Genomic DNA, 24,721 nt, shown 5'->3' with positions numbered 1-24,721 from the left:
AACCATGACACCAAATCAAGGTCCATATATGATGTGAAGACGTACTTTGTCAACTAAAAGGATAATATTTCATGAAGGTATTGGTGGCTGTTTTCCTCTTGTTCTCTTTTATACCTGGAGTGGAGACTAGGTGCTGTGTTTCCATTTTCTGGACTGTGATGTTTTCTTGCAGATGTTTGACTTTGTGAAGTATTAGCATTAATGCACATCCTTGTTCCTATGTATTTAGGAGCACAATTTTCTTATTCTACTGTTGCCTTTGTACTTAAGCTCTAGGCTCATGTAGGCTTAATCTTTAGCGACTATCATATTCTTAAATGGACCCAGAGAATACTAAATGCTTAATAAAAATATCTTGTTCCTGGCTTCCTAATCCCCTGAAGTAGAATAATTTAAATTTTAAGCCATTCTTACACAATGTTCATTTAAATGAATGATTTAGCCTTTAAGAATAATTATCTGTAATGGAGGGATGTTTTTACATTTTGTGGTTTTTGTTGTTCTGTATCCTTGGGACAGATGTGGATGAGTGCCAAGCAATCCCTGGGATGTGTCAAGGAGGAAATTGCATTAACACTGTGGGATCTTTCGAGTGCAAATGCCCAGCTGGACACAAGTTTAGTGAAATAACACAAAAATGTGAAGGTAAGACTTTTCCAAACCCATCAAGATAAACAAACCCGTTCAGATTTCTGTTTTTGGAAATCATAGAATGTCTTGTTCATTGTTCCACATCATTATTGTTGATTATTGTCATATTGTATGTGTCATGTTTCATTTACTGAACTCCAGTTATTTGTTGTATGTTGAGCAGGACACTTGTGATCTGGAGTATGAAAGAAAGGCTAGATCTTTAGGGAATTCATTTCACAGGGCTGGGATGGAAAAATGCAGCTGCTTGGAGATTACAGTGTCATATGGCCTCACGGTGTTCTTCCTAGGTCCATACTCCCTTCTTACATGATGTGATCTTAGGAGGGGTTTCTGGAAGCATCTACAAGACTTTTTGCCAGAAGAGGCCCCAACTGTCTTCTGGTATTAATACTGTATTGTGTACTGACCAAAGGGACCCAGAAGATCACTGTGTTCTAAATATCTAAACATTTTTTACACATCATCTTCTCAGAGAGTTTTTGTATAAGTGTTTGTAGGTTTAGCACCTTGGCACTTAATTGGATAATATGGTTCCATAGGATAGACCATCAAGTTTACATTGGAGAAGTTCCCACACTCTTTAAAGTCACCAATTAAACCATAAAATATAGTTTTGTACAGGCGTTGCCTGACTTAAAGGGAACCTGTCTCCACATGTGCACATATGCAGCCAGTGACAGGTTCCTATAGAGCTCTAATAAGTAACTGACACCCTTCTTTTAGCTAAATTTTTTTTTTACATCAACATAAATTACCTTTTATCTTATATTACCTGGAATCAGAGGGGCGTATCCTGCTCATCCGGCCTCTCACATCTACTCCTCCCTATGCCTTATGCCTTACTCAGGTCCTTTAGCCTCTTAACAATAGCAAACTGTACCCCATGTATGAATGTGACCACATGAAGTCACAGCTGCCTCCATGGACTCCTACTTCTTTCCATCCTCCAAGGAGACTGCTGTGATTTCATGTATTCACATACATGGTGTACAGTTTGCTATTATTAGAAGGCTAAAGGACCTGCGAGATGTCACTCTAGTCACATGTCGTGAATGTAACAAAAGGCACGGTGTAACTCGGGCGCATTAGGTTAGTAAATCGCGGCGGACCCGAATCCTCATCGGACAACGCACCGCGGGATCGTGACAGGACCGGGTAAGTAAATGTGCCCCTATATGTCTGTAGTTGAATAATAGCAGACAGTCCATAAGTACATGGAGGCAGAGCAGTGATTTGAAGAGAAACAGAGCTGTCAGTCAGAATAATGGGGCATGATTCACTGCCAGCCTGAGAGAGAGAAGAGTCACAGATACCAGACATGAGTCACAAAAGTTAATTTGTATATTAGAAAAACATCTGTAATTAAGGAAAAGAGACCCATTGGCAGATAATTTTAAGTGATATGGGTTGGACTTGTAACCCTTTATCAGCAGGCATTGTTAGTCAGGGTGGTCAAAATCTTCAGCAGCCCTATAAGAAGGAAAGGAGTGGCAGTCAAACTTGCAAACCAATGATTCATTTACCTGGGCCATTTGGGAGGACTTCATATTTATAGTAGTGTCTTGACTCTGCACTCTTTTGGAAAAAAGAAAGATCTGGCATTTCATAAATGGACATAGTAAAGGTTTTCCTGGAGATTTCTTTAAAGGAAACCTGTCACCAGATTCACTAATAAGCCTAATAACAAGTTCCCATAGCACTTTTCTAACTTGTGCCCATACGGTTATTACCTAAAAAATGCACTGTCCCTATCCCCGGAAAATAAAGTTAGTAAGCCTACATGGCACCCTGCTTGAAGGAGCAGGGTGTCCCAAGGGTGTGTGCTATTCAATCAAGGCACCGTGTACCTCCGCTCATGTCTTCTGCAAAGTCCCTCCTCCCTCCTTTTGGTTGATGAGTCATCCTCTACACTACATTTTCTGGTAATAGGTACTCTGCATTATTTAGCTAAAAACATTGGGGCAGATTTACTTACCCGGTCCATTCGCGATCCAGCGGCGCTTTCTCTGCAGTGGATTCAGGTCCGGCCGGGATTCACTAAGGCAGTTCCTCTGCCGTCCACCAGATGTCGCTGCTGCGCTGAAGTCCGCCGAGGCCCGCTGGAATGCCCTGAAATTCACCGGCCTATTCCTAGTGAAGGTAAGTGCAATTTTCGCAACACATTTTTTTTTAAATGCGGCAGTTTTTCCGAATCCGTCGGGTTTTTGTTCGGCCACGCCCCCCGATTTCCGTTGCGTGCATGCCGGCGCCGATGCGCCAAAATCCGTTCGCGTGGCAATGCAGGGAAAATCGGCACAAATCGGAAATATTTGGGTAACACGTCGGGAAAACGCGAATCGGGCCCTTAGTAAATGACCCCCATTGTGTGTAAGTTAGTATAGTGCTATGGGAACTTGTTATTAGATTTATTACTGAAAATCTGGTGACAGGTTCCCTTTAAATCTGTTAACAACTACCGTATATACTCGAGTATAAGCAGACCCGAGTATAAGCCGAGACCCCTAATTTTACCACCAAAACTGGGAAAAACTATTGACTCGAGTATAAGCCGAGGGTGGGAAATGCATTGGTCACAGACCCCCCAAGTATTTAGCCAGCCAGCCCCCTATAGTATACAGCCTGCCCCCTGTAGTATACAGCCTGCTCCCAGTAGTATACAGCCAGCCCAGCTTTCCCCCAGTACTATACGGCCAGCCCAGCTTGCCCCAAGTAGTATACAGCCAGCCCAGCCTGCCCCCAGTAGTATACAGCCTGCCCCCCATAGTAGACAGCCTGCCCCCAGTAGTATACAGCCACCCCAGCCTGCCCTCAGTAGTATACAGCCTGCCCCCAGTAGTATACAGCCACCCCAGCCTGCCCTCAGTAGTATACAGCCACCCCAGCCTGCCCCCAGTAGTATACAGCCAGCCCAGCTTGCCCCCAGTAGTATACAGCCTGCCCCCAGTAGTATACAGCCTGCCCCCAGTAGTATACAGCCACCCCAGCCTGCCCCCAGTAGTATACAGCCAGACCAGCCTGCCCCCAGTAGTATAAAGCCACCTCAGCCTACCCCCAGTAGTATACAGCCATCTCAGCCTGCCCCCAGTAGTGTACAGCCAGCCCAGCATTAAAAAAAACAAAAAAAACTTATATACTCACCTGCCGGTGGCCCCGATGCGCAGCGCTGCTCCCCCGATGTCCACGCGGGTCCTCTTCTGGCTTCCGCGCCCATCTTTTTTCTTCTGTAACATCGTGCTGGGCGCCGCCATGGCTCTCTCCCGGCCGGCAGGCACATAGTATGCTGACATCAAACTAGGCGCCACCCGGGAGAAAAACATGGCAGCGCCCAGCACGATGTTACAGAAGAAAGAACACAGACGCGGAAGCCAGAAGGGGACCCGCGTGGACATCGGGGGAGCAGCGCTGCACATAGGGGCCACCGGAGGGAGAGTATATAAGTTTATTATTTTTAAGTGCATTGACATTGTGTATTGACTTGTGTATAAGCCGAGGGGACGTTTTTCAGCACATTTTTTGTGCTGAAAAACTCAGCTTATACACGAGTATATACGGTAGATTAATTGCTATTAATGGGGGTTTGACAACCAACATCCCCACTGATCAGCTTCTCAGCTGGCAATATATAGAGAATGGAACAGGAATCAGACATCTCTGCTTAGATCAGATGATCGATGAGAGTGTCGGATGTCAAATACTCAGCAATCTGATATGAAAAACCTTTGGTGAGAATAGGTCCTAATATGAATATAACAAAATCAAGCTGTGTGGGCCATCGTGGTTGAATAATATCAATAATCTTTATTTATATAGCTCCATCAAATTCTGCAGCGCTTTACAAATCATAGGGGACATATACAAATCTAAAAAAACATTACAGAGTACAAACAGTCATATTGAACAAGAGGAGTGAAAGCCGTGCTCACAATAGCTTACAGTCCATGAGGATATGAAGAAGCTGTGCACATGCTACATGATAACCCTGGGTACAAGGGTAAAAAGACTATAGAAATATGGTACAATACACAAGCACCACATATAGCTGATTCAAAATAATACTCAAAACTCAATATTTTATATAAATTTTATAAAGGTAAAACAACTTACAAAAATACACAAAATAAAGTACAATTAAATGCATCAAATAAAAGTAAAATTATATTTAAATGCAGGGCCCATGCATTTTCATCTATAAATATCAAATATTACAAAATATGTCAAACGTGCTATATAATGTGAAAGTTGCTGTAAGACAATAAAGCAGTGTTGGCGAACCTTTTAGAGGCTGAGTGCCCAAACTGCAACCCAAAACCCCCCTTAATTATTGGGAGGTGCCAGGCAAAAATTAAAGCAGTAACTTATTGCTCCCTGTTCTTCAACAACGTTCAATCATACTGGCCTCATTAGGACAAGAGGGGAAATTTGCATCTATTTAGCTTCTTTCCAGTGTCACTCTGTACACAGAGAATCTTGGGGCCAGCAGAATGTCCTTCTGGCCCTGTCTACTCATTCTCCTTCTTCTTAAATTCACAGGTAGTGAAGTAAGTATCACTTTAACATATGACTGAAAGCAGCATCTTTGAAGGTGCTTGGAACTGCAGGAAGATTCTTTGAGTCCTGTCTGGTTTGCTGGGGGTTGATGGCCCTGGTGCCCACAGAAAGGGCTCTGAGTGCCACCTCTGGCACCCGTGCCATAGGTTCGCCACCACTGCAATAAAGCATCTATAGAAGCCAGACCTCCATTTATAACTAACATGTTGTTTGGAAAATTGGAGAATTGATTACTTTTATAGTCCCTATTGATATAGTTAAGTTCAAATTCCACTATAGGAATCGATCTCCAAAATGTGGGGAAATCTGCTGATCCTCCCTGTTATCCTCTCTGTAAATCCAGCTGCCAGATCAAGATATATAAGTTGCATTAAATGCCCTGCAATTAAAATTAATTTTTACTTTTATTTGATGCCTTTTACTGTACATTATTTTGCTGTATTTTGTGTTTTAACTGTATAAAATGTATAATATACATTTTGAGGTTTGAGCATTATTTTGAATGAGGTATACGTGATGCTTGTGTGTTGTACCATATCTTTATATGAATATATATGGTTGTGCTCAGGCATTTAGAGACATTTTATAGCTGCCATAATTCAAGGTGGAATAGTGATGGTTACACTGTATCATCTTAATGACAACTGTTAACCACTCTTCTGACACATACGGATTTCAATTTACTTTTAAGGCCGGATGAAATGGTCCAGAATCAAGATTCTGACAAATAATTATCCAACACATGTGAAGTCAGGATTAGCCTCATTGTGGCATCATGGGAGAATGTTTGGTTGGCAAAATACAATTGTACCCTGAGCATGTTAAGGATTGTTTGAGATAGCTGGTGCCCACAAGTTACCACAAACGACTGACATTAACAGTTTTACGATATTTTAGAATATTTTCTCCTTTCTCTACATACAAATCCACATTCAGTGTTAGGCATTGGCCTTGGTGATCTCTGTAATCCTACATGTATGTGTTAGTAGCAACTTGACTGTGAACAAATGTATTTATATTCTAGGATTGTATTTTTCACAAGTCCTATGGGGAAGTATCCTCACGCTGCTGTGTTTTTATCTGTCTACATTAAGGTGCAACACAGACCCCATTATGACCTCTGACATATTACTGACACATAACCTTTGGTTTTCCAGAAGAAAACAAAAACTTCCATTATTGTACAGTCATTACAATTTCTACAGGGTTGTCACTAATCCTTCAGAAATTGGATCTAAAATTCAGGCTGGGGCACCTGTAACAGAAAGTTCCAGATATTACTGGTATTTTTAACAAGCTGAATATTTACAATTACATCATGAACCCACAAAGAAAGAACATCTGTAACATCCACCTTATCATAAGAATGACATTGGCATAGCAGGGCTCTTGTAACTAAGAATTAAGCTATTCCCTTCAACAATTTGGAACATTTGGCAGAACTTGTTGGGCACAGTAGATGCCAGGTTAAAGGACATGTACTGTGCAGTTCATAATGTTTAGCTTACATCCTGCTGAAATTTTGCCTGTGAAATTTCCCATCAATCCCATGTTTCCAGCCATAATCTTGAGTGCTGTGTCAACAGCAAAGTACATGATCCAGGGACGTTCCGAATTAATACATATGCTGCATTATTTCATAAACCATAGATGTGATTTCTTAAACCACAGACTTTCCCTAAGGCCTTTTTAGTGCTTTAGTGCTAATGCAGAGTTGGGGGAGTTGCTCAGACATTTGCTACTGGTAAATTAAACTAGATTTACTACTAGGTTCTGCTCAGAATACTTAAGACCTAACACCTTTCACATGAAATTCTCTAAGCACCTCTGGGTTTCATCAGGGATTTCCACTTATTACATTTTGCTGTTGAATGGACTGACCACATATCCTCCCATGGTTATTAGAAGGTCCAGAAATAGGTTTCCTGATTCCAGATTATTTTAATTCCTTTACATGTAATAATACTCCACTTCTTTAGGATTCAGTAAAAATAGATATATACGGTACATGGTAGCATTAACTGTAGCTAATGTACAGTATACTGAGACTGGAAAATGACACTGTCCTGTACACTGGTACACTTATCAAGTCTCATGTACAACATATATGAGTTGAGGCATCATCTCTGACATGTACATTCTACTTTGGTAGAAGTTTCTCTGTTTCTAATGTATACTTATACTTATGTATACCAGTATATGCCCATTATTCTTTGGCTAATTGTTAAAAAGGTTTACAGTATTTTTATTTTAATTTTGATCTTTTAGATATTGATGAATGCAGTACCATACTAGGGATTTGCGAATCAGGTGAATGTGCAAACACTGTGGGCAGCTACTTCTGTAAATGTCCCCCAGGATTCTTCACATCTGCTGATGGATCGAGATGTATCGGTAAGTACCATCAAGTAATAATTTGTATGTCTTATTGCATGTTTTATGCCTCATTAGTTGACCCAAGTTGTCTGTAAATGCCAGATACTCGACCTGGATATTGCTTCACCTCTGTTGTCAATGGACGCTGTTCCAATCAGCTCCCTCAACTTCAACCAAAAACACAGTGTTGTTGTGATAGCGGAAGATGCTGGTCTTCAGGAGTTGCAGGAGCCCCAGAAATGTGTCCTTTCCGAGGAACAGGTAGGACTTCTGGTTCTAGTAATGGATCTGGTTATTTTTTATACTTATCACTTCTATTCAAAAGCTCAATGGATCTTTATTAAGAAACACATAAGGGAAGTTCAAGTAATATTTTTTACAGGCGGTTCCTTACTTAAGGTAACCTGATTTACTTACCACCCCTAGTTACAGATGGACCCCTCTGGCCACTGTGAACTTCGGTGAAGCTTTCTGGATGCTTTACTTTAGTCCCAGACTGCATTGATCAACGGTAAAATGTCTGTAATTAAGTTTTATTGATAATACTTATTCCCATTACAGAAAAAAATTTGGAAAATTCAATTGTCACTGGAACAAAATCATATGTCTGTAGTTACAATTCTGAAATATAAGGTTCCAAATTACATACAAATTCAACTTAAAGAACCTAAAGAACCTACCTACCTTGTACTGCCTGTATATGTATATCTAAGGGGCTATTTATCTTTAGTCAGGACATTTGTGTGTGTTTTTTATTGGTTTTTCTGAGTTTTGGACTGGGTTATCTTATAGGTTGATATATCAGGCAGCTGAGACTGTGGGTTTGTTAAAAAGTTGCACAAAAATAAAAAAAATCTTCTGCAACCCCTTCTAATGGTTTTTTTACACTGGAGTTTATTTGCAACTTTTTAACAACTATTTGTGACAAAATTGCTACTTTTTCATACATCCACATCTAGATTTTAAAGAAATATCAGGCATAACACTGGAAAATTTTTTTGCGCAGCTAACTTTGCTAAGCGAGAGAAAATATTTCAAAGGTAGGCCCAAAATTTTGAGGAAAAAGAAAAACTCAAAGATAAACGATTGGATTATAGTAGATGTATAGACGGACCTACCGTGCGAGGAAAAATGTACAAGTTGAGCGATGGTCTGTTTTACATATCAGGGATACATGGGACATGCTGTAACTCTTCATGTCTGATTATTTTGTTTTGTTTTGTATGACTTCGGTTTTAGATGTTCTAGTTATATATGTTCTATATTATTATTAACTATTGCTACTTGTTGGTTGATTACAACAATGCCTTTTCTTGTTACTTAGTCATATATTATATTTTCTCCTTTTAGATGATTATCGTAAGCTGTGCACACTGACTTTACCCCCTACATTTCCTGTACCTGATCCTGGACCAGGGTTTCCTCCTGGACCTGGTTATCCTCCTATAGGCCCCCATGTACCCTACCCTCCAGTGTTTCCGCAACCACCAGTCCCGGGATATCCTCATCCAACTCCTTCACATCCTGGTAAATTATATTATTTCCCTTTTTTATTATCTTTTATTATTCTTTATGTATTTCACAGTATTATAATATTTTACAGAAAGATCCTACTAGTTAATCCTAGTTTTATAAACAGCCCTACTCACGTGTCTCACAGCCGGTAACATCAAGTTCTTCTCTTAAATTCTGCACATGTGCTATGTGATCTTCATTGGGAAGCCATCTGCTACTCAGTGAGGCTGTGCAACTCAACTAGGAGCCAGAGCACCAGATGAGTCTGAAGCCACTTCTGGATTAGGCTGAATATCGCTTAGCACATGCACAAGATTTCAAGTGAAGGCGCTGACATCAGAGGCTGTGGGGGAAGCTCTGAAAAAGAAAGAGGCATGTAAGAAGAACTACAGCACCAATGAAGATAGTGGGGTTATAGGGGATGGAGAAAGCCACAGCACCAAGTATCAATAAAGACGTTCTGATATTGAAACGTACCGGGTGCTGTGGCTGTCTCCATCCCTTATGCTGAATTTGGGACTCTGAGCACCGGATCCCCAGCTGCGAGCACCACCCAATTGTAATTGGAGTCTTGGATTGCTGTCTTCTCTTCCTCTTTTCTGGATAGTGGGGTAATAGTGATTCATTTAAAAAAAATAATAAACATAAAAATAATGGCTGCCCGAAAGTGGAGTCATCAGTGGAGGTCTATGCTCTATGAGTTTATATGCTTTGGAGTAATATTGATATTTTGAGTCAAAAACAGAGAGGAGCACAACTGCCTATTAAAAGGTAGTTAATCACTCCCAAGGAAAACCAGGATTGTGTAGAGTTCTTTCCAGGCATACAGTTCCTGATTTACAAGGATATTTTTATTTAATGCAGCTGAACTTTTCTGTCCAGTTGCTTGCTTTTTTTTCTACCTTATTGGCAATGTTGGTTTAAGGGGGTTAAACTGAATTGTGATAGGAAGCATAGAAAATAGGAGCACCAGCAGGTGCCATCCTTTGGTTGACCAAAAAGTTGTCTGCATAAATATAATTATTACCTTATATACTCGAGTATAAGCCTAGTTTTTCAGCACAAAATTTGTGCTCAAAAACCCTAACTCGGCTTATACTCGAGTCAACTAAAAACAAAGACAAAACTCACCTTTCTGACGTCACCCATAGGTCCTCTTCTGTCTGAGACAGTCTGAGACAGAAGAGGACCTATGGGGGATGTCGGAAAGATGAGTACAGTGTTATTTTTTTCCTACTACAGGGGCTGGGCAGGCTGTATGCTACAGGGGCTGGGCAGGCTGTATGCTAGAGGGGCTGGGCAGGCTGTATGCTACAGGGGTTGGGCAGGCTGTATGCTACAGGGGTTGGGCAGGCTGTATGCTACAGGGGTTGGGCAGGCTATATACTGGGAGGCTGTAACCAATGCATTTCCCACCCTCGGCTTGTACTCGAGTCAATAGATTTTCCCAGTTTTTTGTGTTGAAATTAGGGGTCTCGGCTTATACTCGGGTCGGCTTATACTCGAGCATATACATAGTTGTTGTTTTTTTTTCTTTAAAACAAGAGATCACTTTAGAAAAAGGAAATGTATGCCTGGAAAGCACTACACATATCTAGCTCAGTCAGAATGCAGCAATAATGCTGTTTTCTCAGGAAGAAGCAAATTCACAGCACCTCAAATTCATAGATAAATACAGGCTCTGTTATCAGTGAAGAGTTTTTGGACCCTAAATATTGCATTTATTGAGTAAGATATAGGACTAAACATTATTATTACACAGTATGAGGAAATAAGATATTGTGGTTATGTACATGTATTGCTTTGGATGGGTTGAATATTTGTTACTGTTCAGTTATTGAAAATAATGCATATAATGTTTTGTATTAATTAATTTATTTTGTCCCTCCAGTTACTACCTTGAATGTCACTGATTACTGTTTATTGTACCGAAACCTGTGTATAAATGGCCGATGCATCCCCACTCCTGGAAGTTATCGTTGTGAGTGCAATAAAGGTTTTGAGTTAGATGGAAGAGGAGAATGCATAGGTAAGATATTTTTTAAATGATTATTTAACTGTAATTTATGTTACTTATACTTCTTATTATCGTTGTTCATCACTTCTGACATTTCTGGAAGGTCTATTTTATGTTCCTATATGCTAAATAAAAGTAATATTTTGGAGACAGGTGACCTTTTAATGATTTCTTGGATACAGACCAGGAATATTGAATAATTTTTATAACATCTACAAAAATCCTACAAAAGAAAAAAAATATAGCAATTAATAGCAAACTAAGAATTGTGGTAGACAAGATGAAAAAAATGTTACCATGCTTTAGACCTCAAAATACACTTCACACTTTCTTTTCTCCTCCATTGTATGTATGTTATACTGATTTCTTTTTTACAAATTTTTTTTTATATATTGTAGTTTTGATAGAATTACTTTTTCTTAGTAGTTGCTATTAGCAGGCTTGTGGACATTTGGCTAGCTGGCGGGAAATAGTTGAAATGGTCATTTCAGAAATCCCAAGAATGCACTGGAGATATTTTCCCTGAAGGAATAGTAGAAAGATCCTTGGAAACTGTCACTACATTTAAAAAAAGGAATAATATATATATATATATTACTAGATTTTGAGGAAGGGGGAAAAACTATAAGAAGAAACTGAGCTTCCTCTTTATGTGCATACAGTATATATAGTGCTTATGAAGTGCTATGTGCATTGATTGTTAACCCACCAAAGAGGATAATAATGTAATGGCAGATACTGTAACTTGCATTTCCAGTGGGCGTGGAGGGGTATGAAGCAGGTCACACTTCATTTGGCCTTAAAGAAAATAGGTGAGCATCTCCAAAATGATGCTGTATAGGAAAACAAAAATTAGACCTTAAAGCTGGAGGTGCACTATAAGAATATAAGTTTCTAAGTAGTTTAACTGGAAACAAACTTTCAAAAGAAACTAAAGAATGGACCAAAGACAAGAAGAAAACCGGCATGTTAACAAAAATGAAAATCCACCTCTCAGCATATGCCAAACTCATCAGCCTTGGAATTTTTTATGGCTACTTTGCAAATGGAAAATGCAATATATGTACAAGTCACTTTGAAAGTAAAGAGCAGTATATTGTTATAAGCTGCAACGCAGGGAGAGCTGCGAATCCTGGGCTGGTGAAATGTTTGTGTAATACATTTGGAAGTGTGTGGAATTTATACTTGAGAATGTTGGTTCGTAAACAGCATTGGTGAGTCCAAAAGTTTTGTGGTGAGTCATGCTTTGAGATACAGGATGCCAAGTCATAAAATGTATCCTAGGAAACTTTTCCATGGAACATTGGTGGCTTGCCACTTTTACAGGAAACTCAATTCCACCTGTGCTTTTTAAGAATAGATTATGTGGCCAAAGCCTTATATGTTTTGTCAAGGCTTGAGGGAGCAGCTTATTTGGAAGGAGACCATCAATGGCAACATGTTCAACAAATAACAACACTAAAAACAGCTCTTATGTAAACATTTCATGTCGTGAAAAAAAGTTCAGAACCTCTGAATACGACCTGTGGCATCAAGAGATTAGCAGCAAATTTAGTTCTATAAATTTTGAGGTGGAGAGTCTGTGGATTAGATGTATTATGCAGCGCATGCCACAGATGCTTGAGGAGATTTTGAAGAAATGCAAAACTTCTTGAACCCTTTGTGCTAGTTCATATGCCAAAATTTGACACAAATTTTCTCTGTCAAAATCTACTCGGATTTCTATGTTCCTACATAGATTACGACACACTCCTTTTTTCAAAACCCAAACAAAGTATATCAAAGAACAAGCTGAAAAACCCCCATTGAAATAAATGGAAGAGGAACTTTTATTTTTCCGTTGAAATATTCATACTGTAATGCTCCATGTAAATATACCCATGTTGCTAAATCCTTGACTTAACAATTTTGCAGCCTAACAGGGCTGCAGAATGGATATTACTTGATCTGCAATATTGATAAGCAACATATATGCTAGGCCCCTGATGTATTGAATTTTTATGAAACTGAATTTATAAAATGGATTGCAGAAGATGAAGCCTTCTATTAGGATGACTGGTGATAATATTGATTGCCTAACACCTTGTATTTTATTTAAGGTCTGATTCTGTACAAATCTTTGTATATATTATTTGTACAGCTAGACAGCTCCAGTAGCACATAGCAAAGATAATTAAAGGTCATGTTAGGAAGGATGTTTTACTAAGAAACGTTATTTGCCCAAAGGATAGAATTCTGAATGAGCGTCAGTCTCTGCTAAATCTTGATCTATTTTCCAGATTGTGGAGAAAATGTACTTTTGAAACATATTTAATGTATTATTGGTTTTCTCTGTAAAGAAACTAATTTCTTTCAGTTATTAAAATTAATGTATCCACGTGCGGCCCGGGATATCTTTCATAAAAGTTTCTGTTTTAAAATATGATAGGAATTCAATTTAATCCTCTGGATTTGAGTTTCCTTTAGACTAAATTTAAAGGAATTCCCCTTTTTGAGCTGATGTCTCTCCCTTAAATGCATGTAAAAGAATACGCTTTATTTTGAGACATGATATCCCGCTAGCTGCTAAGTATAATAGTAAGTGATGATTAGCAAATGAGAAGCAATTGTTCTTCCCATCACTCTGAGAAAAGTTAAATCTTCATTTAAAAACAATTTGAAGTTCATCATTCTACATTGGGAAGACTCTGCACAAGGAAAGAGTTTAAAGATAGTTGCCAATCTTCACAGAAATGCACCCCAATCCCTTCGAGAAATTGTAAAAAAAAAACCTCAAGAGCTACATCTCAGAGTGTTCTGGTTTCAGTTAGTATGTTAGATGTTTAAAGGAAACCTGTTATCAGGAGCCCATTTTCTGGGTCCCCCATGCCCCCATAGTGTACACATTGCCAAAGTGTTTTTTATAGTGAAACTGGCTTTTTCTGAAAAAAAGTCAAGTTAGATATTTTTTTTTTCTTTTTGTATGGAGAGCTGTGTCCCTATCATCCTGAGAGTAGCCAGTGAGGAGTGTCCCCCCAACCCAATGTCTGCACTGCTCCTCACTGGCCACTCGCATGGGACTAGGGACACAGATCTGCATACAGAAACGTAAACTTTGATATAACTTTTCCTTTTTTTGTAAAAAGCCAGTTTTACTATAAAAAAACTCTTTGGCAATTTGTACAATATTCTCTATGTGGACATGGGGGAGACAGAAAAGGGGCTCCTGAAGACAGGTTCCCTTTAAGTTCATGACAGCATAAAGCCAAAGACTGAACAAGCAGTGGGGATGACTGGGATTGTCAGAGAGCAGACAATGGCATAAAATCTAAAGACTAACACAATAAATCTCTTATCCTGAGGCTCCTGTGATCTTTCAGAATGCTTCTATGTACAGTACATCATTCATGTGACTACAGCAGCCAATCACTTGTCTCAGTGGCCACGTGTAATACTGGCATGTCTAGTGGTTATGCTGGTACAGTGTCATTTTTATTGTAACTGTTTTATTTGCTTTGTTCTAATTCTCATTTTCTATATGTAGATAAAGATGAGTGTGCGACCAACCCCTGCCTACATGCGGAATGTGTAAATACCCAGGGATCATACATTTGCCAGTGTCATTCTGGGTTTGTGAGCACATCAACACGGACAGAATGCAGAGGTATGGGAAATCCTGTACAGACAGGGACGCCATTATGTAGTTCTGTGTTGTGTTTACTGTAAATTATATAATAAGTTTAAAAAAAAATCTGTTCCACATAGTAACCATTTGGATTGAAGCTTTTCTCTTTCGAGTCAAGCTGGAATATAAAATCCTTGAACAAGAGAGTGGAAAATTCCTTTGCTAAAAATAGTCCTTAAAGGGAACATGAGTTTAGTGAATAATCTTTGTTTTAAATATACCTGAACATTCTAAAGTACCTGACAAGCAGATATGCCACAAGGGCTTATCAGAGAAATGCTAATCTGGTATGTAGGATAATTATATTTGTCTGTATTTTAGATGTATGAGTTTTCTAGCAATGAAGTGTTTATTTATACTGTGGCATACACAACTCATTGGTGATTACGAATAAAATAATAACATATAGTATTTTTTTGGGGAGGAAGTGGGGTTGCAGTGGTGGTCCGTATAGAAACCGCCAGTCTTATATGCTTTTCTTTACACTAAAAAAATAAATGCCAACACACATACATGTTCATCCAAAAAGGAAACTCCAGATCTAAGGCAGTGCATGCAAGTATCATAATATGTTCACAGATCAAGCTGTGAGAATAAATGTCTGATGCTCTGTTATGTGATAGTATTATATAGTTAGATGGAATCTATTTCATACTATTCCAGTTCAGTTAGTGATGCCTTTAAGCTGTTCATTAGTACATGAGATTCTGTAATCTCATTTAAGCCATTTGAAGGTACTGGCTTCTCTGCCATCGTACTACACCACAATTTAATGAGTCTCCTGTCTTTTAGACATTGATGAGTGCCTACAGAATGGACGCATCTGTAATAATGGACGATGTGTGAATACAGATGGAAGTTTCCACTGTGTGTGCAATGCAGGTTTTCAAGTTGCGCCTGATGGAAAGAATTGCCAAGGTAAGTTCTCAATTTTTATTATTTATAATTTATTTTCCATTGAAGAGTGATATCATGCTACTGACAGACTTCCCTTCCTACTGTATATCCTTAAAGTTGGAGTTTTGTTTGCTTTTGTTCAGAGCTGTGGAGTCGATAAGCTAAACCTCAGACTTTGGCTCTTTTATTTCCCTAACTTTAAGTGATCTTAAAGTGCTAGATAACATGGAGGCTTGGCTTCTATAACTATGAGGAATATGCAAATACATTTTCCTACACGAGACACGGAAAACCACTGCCTCTTTTTCTATTTTGAAGACCATTACCGTCAAGTATGACCTTCAGGAAGCCTAATGTCATGTTGTGGGATTAAAGCCAAATCAGTTTATCTACTTGAGAAGGAACAGATTCCCTACTGTAGACAGCGCTGTTTCAACGTGGTTGCATCTCGGTACAGTGTAGAGAACTGGTTTAGCTGAGTGAGAGGCTATTGACTAGGATCAGAAGGTAAGTTCTCCTTACAGAGAGTTTGTCAATTAAGGCCGCCATAAAGGCGTGTAGACTAATAGCCATTGATGCTCCACTGGTGGATTCTTGGAAATATGTTTTTCTAGATGGAAAAAGGAAAACCATGCATCTTCATGGAATATACTGGTTTGACTTTAATCCCATATCATGTCATTAGGCTTCGTGAATCCCCTAGTGGAGCATCAATAACTATAAGTCTCCACACGCCTGCAAGGAGGCTTTAATTGGCAAACGCTCCATAAGGAGAACTCTTACTCGATTCTATACCTATAGTAGGGATAGTTGTGTGTGTTTCTGTATTTCTGAATTTAAGATGTTAGAAAAACGTTTCCCCCCTCATATTCTATGTATAATATATAGAATCCATCAGAGCAACTAACATCTAAAACATGAACAAAAGGAAAAGCAAACTAAAGCATTAAACACACACTGGACAATCCTGCCTTAATCCAGTGTTCCTGGTCACTCTAGCAGTTCTAAGATAAGTGCAGGCATTCCTTCCCCTCTGATCTGTAAAGGAAGATATTCACTACTGAGCATGAGCAAAAAATGCATCCATATTCATCTTAACTAAAAGCCTAGATCCTTAGATCAGGAATAGAACAGACATTTACAGGACATGCCATAATTTCCCCAAATACTGATAAAATATTCAGCACTTACTGCAGTGAACTAATTGTAACATTTTTTTTATATATTTTTGGAGTTGGTCGGTCCACTTTATTCTGGTTTTGACTTCAACAAAATGGTCCCTGACTCCATCTCCACAGCCCTGCATTTGTTTGCTTATTACTGGTAATATGTTGCCTGATACAGAGCAAGGATATAACTATTCCTGATTTTACTGCCTCAACCTTTTGACATTATAGGAGCAAATATAGCACTGGCTATAATTCAACAGAGGAAATTTAGTTATCAAAGTTTCCCAGAAAGAAAGTGTGTTATATTGAGGAAGCAATCACATTGTTATTGAAAACAATAGTGTGGTGAAGCTTGGCAGATTTACAAGTTCTCAGGAAAAGCGTTACTTTCACTGTACAATAGTGGGAGTAGTTGTAGCTGTCAGACAGCAGCAAAAGTGATAGTATAGATGTGGGGCTTATAATAGAACATTATGGCATAATTGACATCAAGTAATGTTGTTGTCTCGAATATAGGACATATTAGTAATCTTTCTAAGTTCATCAGATCCAGCATGCAATAATACAACAATTATTTCTGTAGACTGTCTGTCTGTTTTCCAAGAAAATGTTCAGTACATTAACACAATGCCGTAAATAAAAAGAGAAATATTGTATAGAAAAATAATAAGGTTATATTTTGGAAGTTTATTTATGATTTATATTTTATGTTATTTTCAGATATGGATGAGTGTAGTGTGAAGAACATGTGCTTAAATGGAATGTGCATTAATGAGGATGGAAGCTTTAAATGCATCTGCAAACCTGGCTTCCAGCTGGCACCTAATGGACGATTTTGCACAGGTATGTAAGAAGATAACTTAGTCATTTTTGTAAGATGCAGTCAGATTGCAGAGGAGTACATAGGAGTACTTTCTCTATCTGTAAGGCCACAAATTTCTTATTTCATAAATCCATAGAACAGATTATAATAGTAAACTTTACTTCATTACATAAAGCAGCTTCTCTGTATCTCTCTTCTACTTTTTCTCCTATAATGAGCAGTGTAGCTGAAAGCCTTCTAAGTTCCCATCCACTTCAGACAGATAAACAGGCTAATTGTTAACCTTTTTCAATACCTAGAGCATATTTCCTTTGCTGATTCAGCTCTTTGATGAGATTAGAGTATTCAGGCACTGTCTGTAAAGAGTTAAGTCATCAGACTCTTTATAAGATTTCTTTATCTCTCAGCTGTCAGTGGATACAGAATAGACAATTGATTTACACAAACTGCATTAATAAGGAAGAAAAGCTGGGGAAAAGGAAGGACACAGGGATATATTTCCATACTAAAGCATGCTACAAAGTTTACCATTATCATCTGCACTATGATTTAATTAAGGAGTGGATGTTTCAGAGTAATTACATTGGAAAATTCTGTTTCCCAAAAATCATAGGTTAGCTTTTTCCGCATCAAACACCACCATTTTAAAATATTAAAAAAACAAACTTCTTTGATAACTTACATTCTTAATAGGTTGTCTTGCTGGAAAAATAAAATAAATAGGGGAACATTTACTAAGTACCTTCCATCAGTTTTCTGTCCGGCTTTGCACATTCTTTTATGTATCTTTTGTGTCGCGGCTGCACTATTCCTCATGCAACACAAATTTCTGCAGTGAAAGGGGCGCCCCAGTGCTCTATGTTAAAGGTGCACCTAAAAAAATTGTTTGTAATGAATGTGGGTCATAATACCTGCTGGTGTTTGCTTCTAGAACCATCTTGGCACAATCCCACCCTACAAATTACTGATTGGGATCATCTCCATGTGTGACCATCTAGTGTGTCAAGAAGCAGGCACATATGGGAGATCCGGAAAGTATTGGAATTGAAGTACTGGAGGATCAATAAGAGAAGTCTTACTTTTTTCTTCCTTAAAGGGGTAGTAGGGTTCAGAAACCTTTTATAAGTTCCAAAGGGGGGTGTGAAAATAATAAACAGCTCTCCTGTTCCGCTGAAGCTCTGGCTACTTATAGTTATAGAGGCTGGCAGTAATGTGTTGACTTCTACAGCAGCTTTCATAGGTTATAGCACGGGTGCACTCTGTCAATGTGGTGTTACTGCTGGCCTCTGTATACAGATAGAAACTGCGCAGGTGAGTAAGAGCTCTTTATTTGTTTTATACCCCATCCTCTACCCAGCCATAGAGCTAACATTTTCTGAACCTGGACAATCTCTTCAGAGCATGATGTCAAATATCTTCCTCACCACACAACTCCCAAAATCGGTATTGAGATTTTATTGCATTGTTGGTTTTGATTCCTATTCTACTGGTATGTGTCATTCTTTTCTATTATTTCATCTGTCTCTGTCATGTATATGAGACAGGTTTGTGCCCTTGGCATCTTGACTTAACTAAGCACTAGACTACCACAACAGATGCAGAGGAACCTATTCATTGCTGAGGTGGCATATCCCAAATACTTTTTCAACCCAAACTTTCCATCCCACGACTAGTTGAGTTTAGTTTGTAATGTATAATGCACAGGCTGTAAACATTAGCTTTTTTATGGGACATTGTGGTATTCAGTCCTCTGGGAATTTGGTTTTCGAATAGAGAAAAAAACTTTTTGTAATTTAGAACATGACCCCACCAAACCACTAACATTAGAGCAAAACATATGCTAAGTGTGGTTTGTCTGTTTTTCTCTCTCTCAAAAATCTGTTTTGTTATTGCATAAAAGACAGCCATGATGGATTGGTTTATTGTGATGTAACATTATGGGGCAGATTTATCAAGCAGTCTGAATGTCAGAATATTTCCAGTTGCCCATGGCAACCAATCACAGCTTCCCTTTAAAATATTCATGAGCACTGGTCAAATGAAAGCTGAGCTGTGATTGGTTGCCATGGGCAACTGGAAATATTCTGACATTCAGACTGCTTGATAAATCTGCCCCTATGTGTGTTACATGTATTATAAATTGCATTTACTACAGTTCCATGTATTGATTAGGAAAAATTGTGCATTTAAAGATTTTTAGAAATTGGTTAATTTAAAATAACACGTTATGATGTCATATAGAATTAAATTGAGAATCTGACTTGCTGTCTGCACATAAGGTGTTCTGTGAGGTGGAGAGACTTTCTAATTGACCAGATAATAAATATATTTGTGGGGAACCACGTAGATAGTTTGACTACACAGTACAGCCAAGCTAAATAAGCCATGAATACCTAGTGCTTGTTAAAATCTAAACATCTAAGTGACCTGTTTAATATGATTACATTACACGGTCATGTACCAGGCTGGTTGTACACAAGCGAGTTTGTTCCATGTGTCTGCTGGATTTACCCGTCTGAACATAGAACTTTGTTCAGTTCTGTAGTGTTATGTTTGGACCAGTAAATTCCAAAGACGCACTGAGTCAGTTTGTTGGACCAAACTTGCTTGTGTACAGTCAGAAAAACTCACTCTATGCGCTGGCGGGATTTCCCAGACTGAACCTATTAGTCAGTTTAGTCTTGTGGTTCAAGGTTTGGTCCGGGAATCCCACAAACACATGGACCAAGTTTCTCTGATCAAACTTGCTCATGGGCAACTGTCTTAAAGGACATCTACCACCAGGATGAATGATTGTAAACTAAGCACACTGACATACTGGTGTGTGCCCACTCTGACAGGATCCACTCTTCTTTAAGCTTCCTATGGCCTTGTTTTTAGGAAAATAGGCTTAAAAAATGATGCAAATGAGCCTGAGGGGCTCAGGGCTCCATTAACATCTATTTAGCCCGAAGTCCTATGGTTTATTTACATAATTTTAAAGCCTTTTTTTTTTTGCAAAACCAGGGCATAAAAAGCTTAGAAAAGAGCAGATCTTTCAATAGGGGGCGCACACCAGTATGTTAGTGTGCTTGGTTAACAATCCTTCATCCTGGTGGTAGATGTCCTTTAAGGCTGTGTTAATGAACTGGCATATGTAAGAGATTTTGCTAAAACAATTTTTTTTTTAACCAAGTAACATTTATTTATATGCACAATATTATAAGCAGAATATGACCTCAATGTTTAATATAGAAATACAATACCATAGAATTACAATTACAGAATTTAAACTGTCCCCAACCACCCCGCTCCCCAAACAGTCAGGTTCTTCCTACTACATCCTTTAACCATCCACACGGGTGATATTATTTCTACCATCTCCCTTAACAGGTAATACAGAAATCAGATCATTGTCCCAGTAGCCTTTCAGGGCACATTCTCATCCAGCCTCTTAGCAAATTAGCCAAAGCCATTCTACTCCATTGCTTCTCGAACTTACACACAGACCCTTGCTTGACATATATTTTCAACTCCATCCAAATAGTTCTATTAAGAAACCTTTTCACTTCTCCTATTTGTTGGGGAAACCATCCAGCCAGTGTCTGGTTATAGGTGTAGCCCCTGCATTGGCAATAAAACCATTTTCCCTCTCTTTACCACACGGCCATGAGGAATTATGTTGCCAAACAAATTGTACATTTAGACTGCATAGAAGACACTGCCAACAACATTTGATTTACTTTAATCTCTAAAATTGTCCAAGTTATCTATAAAGTGACAGTATAACCAGTGTGATGCTGAGGTAGAGTCGTAGCCTCCTGGTAGGATCAGCTTGCTGTTAATATACAACATGCTTTGAATGTTCTTTGTAAGTGTCCAGCAATTTTTTTTAGAATTACAGTCTATTAATAAAATACAGTTGGAGTGAGTTTGGATATTACTAGTGTGTGCTATGGCCCCCAGCCAGAAAAAAAAAGAAAGGTGTTTCATACTCATTTTGTCCTTTTATGGTCAGGAGTATAGCACATTGACGGCCGTCTTCTGTGTTGTGCTCTAGTTTTGTTTGCATGGTAACATTGTATACGTATGTCATTTATTGCTATACTTGTAATGTAGCTACAAAGATGAAACAATTAGTAACCTACATTGTAATACAGCCAGATCACAATCAGTCTAATGTTTTATTATGTAGTTGTCTACGAAACACATAGAGAACTATGTGTGCTCTATTTTTGTGGAATCTATGGGTAGTAAAATATCTTTGGTTATGAGATACTTAACCCTTTTAGAAGTTGCATGTATGCGAGGAAGACTTATTTTACTGTTTTGTATATGAATGACCGTTCTATGCTGCATATAATCATTATATGACTTTATGATTTTAGATATCGATGAATGTGAAACAGCAGGCATTTGCATGAATGGACAATGTGTGAACACAGAGGGTTCCTTCCGGTGTGAATGTTTCCCTGGCCTTGCAGTTGGACTTGATGGACGTGTGTGCGTGGGTAAGTATATCTTTGCATTTCCCATTCCTGATATACAGTCAGTTGCTACAATGTTATTTCCATCTGTGTAGTAGAAGAAATGTTACTTATGTTATGTTTAGCTGGTATTAGAGGGGTTGTCCTATAAAATCTAAAGCTTTTTTAATGCAGAGTTGTGCTTAAATAAAAAAATATACAGTCAGGGAAGTATCAGTTCTGTAGAGGTCACAAAAACCTAGGCCTTATACCATGTAATACATATTAGAGAAATATTATTAAACCTCTCCTTATTTAGTTGCTGTGACATGATTGGTTGGTTAGCTACCTAAGTATTTGTAATAAGGTGCTATCACAAGAGGGGGAAATGGTAATGCTGACGATTTACCTCTAAAACCTGGGCTTAGTGTGGCCCAATGATTTACCAAGGGCCACAAATCTATGAATCTTCCATTACAAACAATATATACTCACATGGACAATTGGTACCCCTTATTTAATGAAAGAAAAACCCACAATGGTCACAGAAATAACTTGAAATTGACAAAAGTAGAAATAGATTACATTTCTATGAAAATCAACAAATGAAAGGCAGACATTGTTTTTCAGCCTTGCATCAACAGAATTTTTTAAAAAAAATATAGAACTCCTGAATCAGAAATGATGGTACCGCTGAAAATATGTGAGCAAATGGAAATGTTAAATAAGGTGTGTACACTAATTATTGTCACAGGTGTCTACAATTATGTAATCGATCAGTGAACCTGTATATATATGGCTATAGCTACTCACTGTGCTGTTTGGTGACATGGTGTGTACAAAACTCAACATGGACCAGAGGAAGCAAAGGAAAGAGTTGTCTCAGGAGCTTAGAAAAAAAAATTATAGACAAGAATATTAAAGGTAAAGGTTATAAGACCACCTGCAAGCAGCTTGATATTCTTGTGACTAAAAAGATTAAAGGTGAACTTCAAGCTCAAGGAACATCAGTGTCAGATTGTACCATCCATTGTTATTTAAGCCAAAGGGGTCTTAATCAGAGACAACACCATTGTATAAAACAAAACATAAAAAAGCAAGACAGGAATTTGCAAAACTACATGTTGACAAGCCACAAAGCTTATGGGAGAATGTCCTATGGACAGATGAGACTTAAATCGAGCAAGGCACATCAGCTCTATGTTCACAGGTGGAAACATGAAGCATATCTTGAAAATAACATTGTTCCTATTGTAAAACATGGAGGAGGCTTTGTTATGTTCTCGGCTGCTTTGCAGTATCTGGCATGAGGTGTCTTGAATCTGTGCATGCTAAATTTGAAATCTCAAGACTATAAAGAGATTCTAGAAAGAAATGTGCTGCCCAGTGTCAGAAAACTTGGTCTTAGTCACAGGTCATGGCTCTCGCAACAGGATAATGATCCAAAACACACAGCTAAAACCACCCAAGAACCGCTATGAGGAAAACATTGGACTATTCTGAAGTGGCCTTCTATGGGCCCTGATCTAAATCCTTTTGAGCATCTTTGAAAGGCGCTAGAACATGGTGTCTGGAAAGGACCCCTTCATATCCCAGACACCTGGAGCAGTTTGCTCATTAGGAGTGGCCAAAATACCTGAGAGGTGCAGGAGTATCATTGACAATCACAGAAATCGTTTTCAGCGATTGCCTCAAAAGGTTGTGTAATAAAATATTACGTTAAGGGAACCATCATTTCTGTCCAGGCCTGTTTCATGAGTTTATGGGTTTTTTTTTAATTCTGTTGAAGCCTGGCAAAAAAGCAATGTCTGCCTTTCATTTGTTCATTTTCATACAAATTTTATTTATTTTTACTTTTGTGGGTTTTTATTTCATTAAACGAGGGGTACCTACAATTTTATCTACATATAAATATACCATAAATATAAAATTTCGACTTTATAAAATGATATATTCATAATAAGTGCAGGGAAAGGTTTTGCATCCTTGACAGACAATACTTTTTAGTATTGCTCCATGTTGACCTTTGTACTTTCCACAAAGGAAGGGGGAGGTGTGTCTGTGCCATGGTCAAACAATACAGAGTCAGGGATAACCATTCAGCAGCAAGCCAAGAATCAGGACAATGTTAGTATATAAAGCAATGCAGTACAAACTGGTTAAAGGATATAACCACATGGAAAATTTTAGAATGAGATGAAGGGCTTAATTATTTTAATGAAACAAACATCAGCCAACAGAACTAAGTTTTAGCTCTTGCTAATACCTGAGTTTAGCCAGCCCAATCGCCTTATAGGTTACCTTCATTGGTAAAAAGAGAAATAGATAGAATCTATAGAGTCCCATCCAGGCTTTATCCCTGTTAACCTCAGTCTTGGATCAGTGCTGGTGCCCTTCCGAAACTAGGGGTACCATGAGGCCATGGCTGGTAGGATTGTCAACCAATCGGGGCGTTCCGGGACAAAGTTTTTGATATCATCAATAAATTGCTGGGAGTCCATCATAAGAACTTGTCAGCCTTAGTGTTAGACTGTTCTAGCACTGTCATTTTCCCTACACACTGATTTATTTTCCCCTTCCCCCCTACCTACTTCATGTTTGTGGTCTAAAAAG

General features: G+C 38.5%; 1 protein-coding gene across 2 annotated transcripts in view; it reads left to right on the top strand.

Annotated features, from left to right (window-relative positions):
* The window catches only part of FBN1 (fibrillin 1), a 152,195-nt gene that overhangs the window by 66,316 nt on the left and 61,158 nt on the right, over positions 1-24,721 (top strand). For both annotated transcript variants that reach the window (XM_072148248.1, XM_072148249.1), the window contains 9 exons: positions 520-645; positions 7,471-7,596; positions 7,681-7,839; positions 8,929-9,105; positions 10,985-11,122; positions 14,634-14,753; positions 15,567-15,692; positions 17,561-17,683; positions 22,031-22,153. In XM_072148248.1, the coding sequence (XP_072004349.1) occupies positions 520-645; positions 7,471-7,596; positions 7,681-7,839; positions 8,929-9,105; positions 10,985-11,122; positions 14,634-14,753; positions 15,567-15,692; positions 17,561-17,683; positions 22,031-22,153 (1,218 nt within the window). The remainder of the gene's footprint in view (positions 1-519; positions 646-7,470; positions 7,597-7,680; positions 7,840-8,928; positions 9,106-10,984; positions 11,123-14,633; positions 14,754-15,566; positions 15,693-17,560; positions 17,684-22,030; positions 22,154-24,721) is intronic.

Source organism: Engystomops pustulosus, chromosome 4 (assembly GCF_040894005.1).
Source record: "Engystomops pustulosus chromosome 4, aEngPut4.maternal, whole genome shotgun sequence".
In the NCBI taxonomy this organism is placed as follows: domain Eukaryota; kingdom Metazoa; phylum Chordata; class Amphibia; order Anura; family Leptodactylidae; genus Engystomops; species Engystomops pustulosus.
This window is presented reverse-complemented; position numbering and strand designations above follow the sequence as displayed.